Source organism: Cyclopterus lumpus, chromosome 9, assembly GCF_009769545.1.
Source record: "Cyclopterus lumpus isolate fCycLum1 chromosome 9, fCycLum1.pri, whole genome shotgun sequence".
In the NCBI taxonomy this organism is placed as follows: domain Eukaryota; kingdom Metazoa; phylum Chordata; class Actinopteri; order Perciformes; family Cyclopteridae; genus Cyclopterus; species Cyclopterus lumpus.
The window spans coordinates 4,410,844-4,419,822 of NC_046974.1; the positions used below are offsets into that span (position 1 = coordinate 4,410,844).

The window sequence follows — 8,979 nt, forward strand, 5'->3', positions numbered from 1 at the left end:
GAAACTGCCTCTTCTTCTGCAGTGGCATAACGGCGCCTTACCGGAGGATTAGCGTCTCTAATCCCCATCGCTAATATTAGCACAATAATAACGGATTGGAAACATTAGTAACTTTTTCTAATTAAACTGTGTTTGTTTGCACAGCTCTGCACACACTGAGAAATGTATTTGAAAAAAAAAAAAAAAGGCACTTTTCCCAGCTTTTAACTTTTTTAAGACATCAATGAGCTCTTAATGTGTGTTATAATATTCAATAATGTCCGTCACAGTGACAACGCCACCAATACTTTATATAAGCTTTACGAAACGGGTCGATTAAAACTCACTTTGACGAGTGTTCAATCTAATTCAACGAGTGTTCAATCTAATTCAACTAAAATCCCGTTTATTTAGTAGAAAATATCGAGATTTGATGAAATCTCGATATTTTAAAATGGGTGAAATGTAAATGTGCATATATGTTCTGACCTGCTGACTTGAGAGGAAAGACGTTGTTCTCACGCTCTGCAGCGTTGGCCTCAACACGCTGTGGACTCGAGCGGAGCAACAACAACATCACGCCTCCTCCTCCTCCTGGTCGTGTGCAACACACTCTCCTCCCAGGACTGACCCGAGCATGGCAGGAAGTAGTCAAACAAAACAACATTCTGGAGGGAACACACTACGGATCGCTGCTTCAGGTCGAGGTAAACAAGAGTAAATAAGAGTAAACACACATTGTCAAATTAAAGCTGGAGGGTAAGAGAATTGTTTAGCAACTCAAATGATCTTCTGCAGTTAGCGGCGTTGACGGACACGAAGGGAACTCCGTGATTACGAGTAGAATAGTTTTGAAACAACAAGTCTGAAGGTTTTTATCTGCGATATCCCGCCCCCTCCTGTGCTGCCGATTGGCTGATAATCTGGCAATAGCATAGCAATAGCTACATTTCTTTCATTTAGCGGCCGTTACCTTGTTAGCGTACGAATGCCACCATGCTTTCGTGCTACACCGGAGAGCAGAAACGGGACCCCTCGATCGGAGCCGCCACTCATCTGGCGTTGGCAATGTGCTCGTGACAAGCAGGAGGAAGCATCACGTTGTTTTTATATTTTACTCATTTAGCGGAAGGCTAGCTAGCGCACTAATTCCACCATGTTTTCATACTACTTTACGTAAGAGCTGGCGTAATTGAGCGAACATGGGAGAAGTTTTCCTCTCCTTCGATTAAAAAAAAAAGGAACTCGGTTCGTCGAGATTTGTTCTAGCCAATCACAGCACAGGAGTGCTAACCAATCACAGCCCAGTGGGGCGGTGCTAAGCAGAAAAAAACCCATTAGATCTACGTAGGTAAACTACTTGGATTTAAGACTTTTAAAGACATGTGCAATGACAAATGTCTGTAACAAAAGCACACGGTTAATTGTCAGGACATTAAGACTCTTTCAGTACTTCCCGTTTTTTAAAATCTATTAAAAGACTGCAGACAAACTAGTACTCTTGTAACAAAACAATTAAATTAAATTCAAGGTTTTTTTTAAGAGCCGTTCACAGTGTATTCCACGAGCAGTGTGCGGTTACACAATCTCTACAGTTGGTAGAAAAATAAAATAAAAAATGCGCACGCATTTCTTTTTTTTGTGCGGAAAATCTGTGAGATTTTATTTGCCCTGGGCTATGAGTTACAACCACAAAGACACTGTGCAAAGAAAGCAAAGATTAAGTCACACTTATGGAGAGTCGGCAAGCACACGTTACACCAACAAAAAAATTATAGTTATATACTGTATATATATGCATGTGCACAGTATATTGAGTTCATGCTACAAATGAGATATAAACCAATAATACCAGGGCTCAAAAACTAAAAACAGGAACACAAAACACCTCAATCTAAATAATTCATAAATCGGTACATTGTTTAAAATAAACTGGTCGGCTCAAAGTCATTTCAAGTCAAATTCTTTAATCCCACAACACTTTTCTTTTGTAATATTTTCTGTTATTTACCGTCTTTAATAGTCCGTAAAAAGACTTGTTTGCAAAATGGAGCAACATGTTTCCAGACGCTTTAAATAGCTACATTTTAAAACTACGATAGATGCTGGTTTTATTCAACGATACAAGATGTTTCCCAGTTTTTTCAATGAAAAAAAGAAAAAAGAAAATGAAATAAAAATAAAAACCGAAGCCCTCGTTTCCAGAGGGAGAAAGTGATTTACAACAAAGTCCGAAGCGTCGGCTCCGACAGACGACAACTTGAACGCGTTAAGAGTGAACGATACATGAAACACGTGGACCTTTACCTAAATGATGTGCCGCCTACATAAAGTAAGGTTAACATTTCTCTTAATAAAAGTGGTATAAAAAAAAGAAGCATCCAGCATTTATGGCCACCTCAAAGAATCAAGCAACAACAAATTTTTTGTTGTGCTGGCAGTAACATGTATATATATATATATATATATATATATATATATATATAGACTTAAGAAAACGATTACACTGTAAAAAATCTTACAATGGCATGTTCGCTAAGCCCCGCCCCTCATAGTTATTGTTTCTACGCCCGTCAAGCGTCCTATTCTCGTAGTTCTTAATGAAGATGGTGGCAGTTTACTGTCAAAGTGACATAATGTTTATCTTTTATATATCAGATAAAAGCTAAAAAAAAAAAAAAAAACAGTTTTAAATCTGCACCGAACGACGGCTTGACGACGATGTGGCGTCACGCTAAAGCTAGCATGCGCCAGGAATTAGAACACATGGAAATAACGGGGGAAAAAATAGTCCCGAGTGTCATGAGTATAATATTAAAAGATGTATAATGCATCACTGATATAAAAAGTTAATTTTTCTTATCTTTCTTGTTGTTATTCTGTTCTGTTTTTACGTTTAACGAAACAAAAGAAAAGACGTTGAGAACGAGGCGACACGCTTGGTAAACGTGCAGCTTTAGCTTGATTAGCCAGTCAGTGAAGCTCTTCTCGGCCTTAAAAAGTAACATTCAATTCTTCCAGTATTGGTTATTATTATTGATAACAACAACAACAACAACAAAATGTGTCGTGTGGGATTGTTTAAACTGAACATTTGCCGTTAACACCAAACTCTGAACTCGTACCGTCTTCAACATGTGAAGAAATCTAAAGCTCGATTCGATAGGCCGAGTTACGGTTGCTCGGCTACGATTGGACAATTGCTGGGTGTGGGGGGGGGGGGGGGGGGGGGGGGGCTTAGCGAACGATCAATTCCTCTCACATTTGGCACTGCAACAAGGTGAAACGAAGAACCCCAAAAGATGTATTAAACTTGACTGATTGCCTTTTTACTTTTATCTGATCACCACCAATTCTCCAAATTACTTATTTATGAATTAATAACCTCATCTCACAATTTTCATCTTAATGTTTCCTTTTTTCTAAAAGTGCAAGCAAGCGAGTACAAATCAAGCAAAAAGCGCGAGTAGCGGGAACAAAATTTCATTTTTTTTGTCTTTTTTTTTCCCATACAGAATTTAAATCAGCTTTTAAAGCACAGAGTTTAAAAAATATACTAAAAAATTGTCTTAAAAACAGGGAATATAAGCCGATCGGTATTGCTGCAGCTTATCGAGTATTAGTGATACATTTCGAAGCTGGTAGGAGAGAAGGTGCGACAAAAAAAAAAAAAAAAAACGGATCGACGGAGAGGACAAATGAAGCAATGAAGGTACAGAAGAGGAACCTGGAGGAGGACGAGCGGCGTCCTCAGTCATCGTCGCTCTTGTCCGACTGATCCTGAGGAGAGAAGAGAGGTGAAAAGACGTTAAAGAGAGAAGGAGGTTCAAAGGAGGAGGAGGACATCCTGAAATATGAACGACAGAACTCCAGTAAGAAAGAAGGTCTTGAAGGTGAAGAGCCTTCTTTACTTCCTCTCGCTGATGAAGAGGAGCTGCGAGGACGTTTAAAAAAAAAAAAAAGAGAAGGGAAAAGGAAGCCAAAAAATAAATAAAAAATAATCTTGAAGGCCACTGGGGAGACTTCTCTCTCTATACACACCACACACACACACACACACACACACACACACACACACACACACAAACACGAACAAAAGATGTTCGTCGCTCGTAGCGCGATGAACACATTAAAAGAAGCTTAAGATAACGGCAATGAAATGCACCTGGTGCGAGATCTTGAAATGAGATAATATTAATAATATTAAGACTGTTAAAGATAAGAGAGAGAGATCTAGTCACCTTGAGCTGGATTTCACTATCGGGAAAAGTTTGTTTTTTTTAAGGCATTTAAAAAAAATTCAAACTAAATAAAGTCCCGATACCTGACGGAAATGTTTCTCATCAGCCGATTGTGTGATGAGATATTTAGTTTTTGGTATTTCATCACACACACACACACACACACACACACACACACACACAAAGGATATGTGTGGCGTGTAATAATATTACGGTCGGCTTGAATCAGATGGACCTTGCAGCCTCTGTGATGTGTGGGAGGAGACAAAAGAGGATCCATTAGCTGGTAATTATATCCAAATGAGTGCCAAGTGGCGGTTGCCATGGCGTTCAATCCCCCCATTACTGGTTTCATTGTGCAGGCGGCTAATTAGACGGATGTCGGTCGGCGTATGAAGAGTAAACACAAAAGAAGAATAATGCGGTTAAATAGGAGTCATGACTAAGAGTTGACTTCACAATAGAAAATATTTAATGACATACGACCCGAAAGCTCAATTAATTTAAACTATATTGTAGATTCACCGGATGGATTTCTTTCCCATTTTTAACAAGCTTATTTTTTTTTTGTGCCTCTTGATTTACAACCAGCTGCATGTCGTACGTTGTTTTTCTAATTCTCGGAAAAAGGGTTTTTTCGTACGTTCCGAGATGAGAAGAATTAAACAACTTTTATTTGATAAAGCATTAGTCCGAAAATTGGACTTATTTAAAATAGTAGATGAAATATTGATATATATATATATTTTTTTTAAAATAAATTTGGTAATAAATGTAATTATTAACACCATTTGTTTGTTTAAGTAGCTTTAAAAAAAATTTTTTTTAAAAAGTTAATTTAACAATTTCTTAAAACTAGTGACGGGATATACATTTGTTGTGTTCCACAGAAAAAAATTATTGATTCATCTAGTTTATAGAAGAGCTTTTACATTTTTTTTAATAATAATCCTGAGATGCAGCCGTGACGAGTAAAGTAAATGTGTAATCCACAAACTTCATCACTTCCTGCTTCGAACCGCGATGTTTGTTTCTCTGCAAAAAAACTATTTGGATGATCGACATCTGCTCCTGTAAAGAGATTCTAGGTAGAAAACCCAAAATGTTTGTCCTTTTTTTTTTTGGTTCTCTTCTACTGACCGTATACCTGCAATTAGGTGTCGTCCCAGATGTGAAAGCCAGCTGCTGATTATACAGCGCGAAGAAAATCTGCATAACTTTGGATGAAATATTGTTAAAACTTATTCGATGGTAGCATTTATCTTTTTTTTTCTCTCTCTCTCTTCCATACGAATGCATTACTTCTTCATTTGCACATTCAGAACGGCGCCGAAGGTTTCAAAATAATCAGCGTCGCCCCGCCAGCCTAGTAAAAGTTCTTATCCCTCCCCCCGGGCCCCGCCCCATTCGAAGATGTTTCCTGCGACCTACGTTGTCGTCGAGGTCGTCGTCGCTGTCGTCGTCGCTGACCACCGGCTTGGCCTTCCCTCGGCTCTGCCTCTTCTTGCCCTTGTCGTGGCCCCGCCCCTCCTTGCTCAGCTTGATCTTGACCCGCACGGACTTGCTGAAACGAGTGCAGCACAAGAGGGAAAGAGAGTCAATTAAAAAATAAAAGTCGTTTTAAAACATGTTGCTGACTTGACCTTGAGCCCTGGGGGAATGGTGATTAAATGTCCTTATTGTGTATGGACTCAAGGTCTCTGCTTGTAAGGTGAACTGCGGTCACGCTGGACTTGTTTATTAAACCTCAAAACCAAGAACAGCGTTCGCAGCGCGTTCATAAACACTTCCTGTAAACGGCGTCGTTTCCTTACCCTCGGCCTCCGACAACTCCTCGTCGTCGTCGTCCTCCTCCTCCTCGTCCTCCTCCTCTTCGTCGCTCTCGTCTTCGCTCTCGTCGTCCTTGGCGATCTTCTGCCGGGCGCTTTTGAACACCGACTGAAGGACGATGAGTCCTCGTATATCTGTGAATGACGTAAACAGTTTAATGACGTGGAATTATGGAAAGCTACATTATGGAATGCTACATTATGGAATGCTACATTATGGAATCTACATTATGGAATTCTACATTATGGAATGCTACATTATGGAAAGCTACATTATGGAAAGCTTCATTATGGAATCTACATTATGGAATCTACATTATGGAATGCTACATTATGGAAAGCTACATTATGGAATCTATATTATGGAATGCTACATTATGGAATGCTACATTATGGAATCTATATTATGGAATGCTACATTATGGAAAGCTACATTATGGAATGCTACATTATGGAAAGGTACATTATGGAAAGATACATTATGGAATCTACATTATGGAATGCTACATTATGGAATCCTACATTATGGAATCCTACATTATGGAATCTACATTATGGAAAGCTACATTATGGAATCTACATTATGGAATCTACATTATAGAAAGCTACATTATGGAATGCTACATTATGGAAAGCTACATTATGGAATGCTACATTATGGAATGCTACATTATGGAAAGCTACATTATGGAATCTATATTATGGAATGCTACATTATGGAATCTATATTATGGAATCTACATTATAGAAAGCTACATTATGGAATGCTACATTATGGAAAGCTACATTATGGAATCTACATTATGGAATTCTACATTATTGAATGCTACATTATGGAAAGCTACATTATGGAATGCTACATTATGGAATGCTACATTATGGAAAGCTACATTATGGAATGCTACATTATGGAATGCTACATTATGGAAAGCTACATTATGGAATCTACATTATGGAATCTACATTATGGAATTCTACATTATGGAAAGCTACATTATGGAATCTACATTATGGAATGCTACATTATGGAATCTATATTATGGAATCTACATTATGGAATTCTACATTATGGAAAGATACATTATGGAATCTACATTATGGAATGCTACATTATGGAAAGATACATTATGGAATCTACATTATGGAAAGCTACATTATGGAAAGATACATTATGGAATCTACATTATGGAAAGCTACATTGGAGGAGAATAGAAGTGGAGGGTGGGGGAAAAGTAGAAATAAAATAAAGACTATTTCCTGAATAAAACAGTTCTCCATCCAGAGAAACGTGGCTCTTTTTTTCATTTTGCCTCCTCCGTGTTAAAAAGAAGAAAAAAACATAAAGGATAAATCCTCCCCAAAAACAACAAAAGAATAGAACAGAGGAAGAGTTTATGGGTGACACACCCTGTGAGCCTTAAATGTGGGACTTAAAATCCCTTCAATGAACAACCTATTTTTTTTGTCTACAAAATGAAAGAAAATAGTGAAAGGGACGATTATATATCGGCGTCATAAGTTCCCAGAATCCAAAGTCCTTCTTGTGTTGTTTGTTCTCTCAAAACCAAATAAAAAAAAACCCTCCATGAATAACGATCACTCGACTATGAAAAATGAGAGAAAATTGATTATTATGTCACTCGGCTGAGAAAATTAATTGTTATTTTTCATCCTTCCAGCTCGCCCGGTGCTTCACCCTGAACATCTTCCACAGTTCAGCCCCCGGTCATCACCAGCGTGATGCGCTAAACATGGATCCACATCCCAGTGCCCCCCCCCCCTTCAAAAGGCCTTTAACCCTGAACCCTCAGGGACCTGCTTGACGTCACCCGGTTAAAAAACGGTCGAGCGCGAGAGGATGCGAGGGCTCGAAATGGGTAATCTGTAAAACACATCACGTTACCACGGCAACAAAATATGATGTACCTTTATGAGGTATTTTATCTTGTACTTTTACTGATGAATAATTCTGTGTACTGTAATCTCTGGTTCCTCTGATTTCATGCGTTTCTATGTTCCATCTTTAATGTTTTCCGAGTGAGTGTGTCATTTTCCCACGTGGCCGCCTTCTCCACGCTTCCACCGGTTACCTCCCCCCCTCCCCCCCCCCCCCCCCCCCCCCCCCCCCCCCCCCCCCCCCCCCCCCCCCCCCCCCCCCCCCCCCGTGTTTAATGTCACATTGCTCTGAATTGTGGGTAATTCTGACCTGTGATCCCTCCAGGTTGAAGGTCTGAGCGTTGTGACACAGCAGCATCACGTCCCTCTCCAGGTCTCCGACGCCTCGGTATTTATGGTCCTCACGCGATCCTGTCGAAAACAAAAATAAATAAATATCATCTAAATCTTTCTAAATTAAATTAATTAAGGCTGAAACTAATCATCATTATGACGTAATCTGTTTAGTCTGTCGATTATCAACCCGAGTAATCATTTAAAATGTACATTTTTTTTTTTTTTAATTGGTTTAAAATAAAATCAATTATTGAGCTTCAATTTCATAGAAAACAAGACAGAAAAAGAAGAGAAGCAGCAATGTTTGGGCCCCCCCCCCCCCAATCCTCCTCGTTGACCCACCTTGATCTTCTTGAAGTCCACGGGCTTCCGGATCAGCTCGTAATACTCCGGGAGCTCCTTCCTGGACGGTAACTGGACGAAGACCTCGCTCAGTTGTCTCCCTGACCTGGAACCACAACAATCGTTTCACATCACTAAGTAACCCCTTTATTTATTTATTTATTTATATCTATATTTTTTTTAATACTCTTAACTCTGTGAGAACAACGTTGTAATAAACCGAGATCGTCTCATAACTCCGACTGTGTGACTAACTAACTGACCTAAACAAGTATTACAAAAAAAAAAGGACTGTTTTTGTCAAAAGGGGCTGAAACGATTCCTCTCAGCCCGGCGTCATGGCAACAAGGACGTCT

At 39.2% G+C, this 8,979-nt stretch overlaps 1 protein-coding gene across 1 annotated transcript in view; it reads right to left on the reverse strand.

The window, feature by feature from the left end:
- Positions 1-3,395: 3,395 nt before the first annotated feature.
- Positions 3,396-8,979, reverse strand: part of smarca2 (SWI/SNF related, matrix associated, actin dependent regulator of chromatin, subfamily a, member 2) — a 30,935-nt gene continuing 25,351 nt past the window's right edge. Inside the window, 6 exon segments of the mRNA XM_034540993.1 lie at positions 3,396-3,759; positions 5,652-5,784; positions 6,049-6,172; positions 6,175-6,184; positions 8,256-8,356; positions 8,620-8,729. Coding sequence (XP_034396884.1) covers positions 3,730-3,759; positions 5,652-5,784; positions 6,049-6,172; positions 6,175-6,184; positions 8,256-8,356; positions 8,620-8,729 — 508 coding nt within the window. The 3' untranslated portion in view covers positions 3,396-3,729.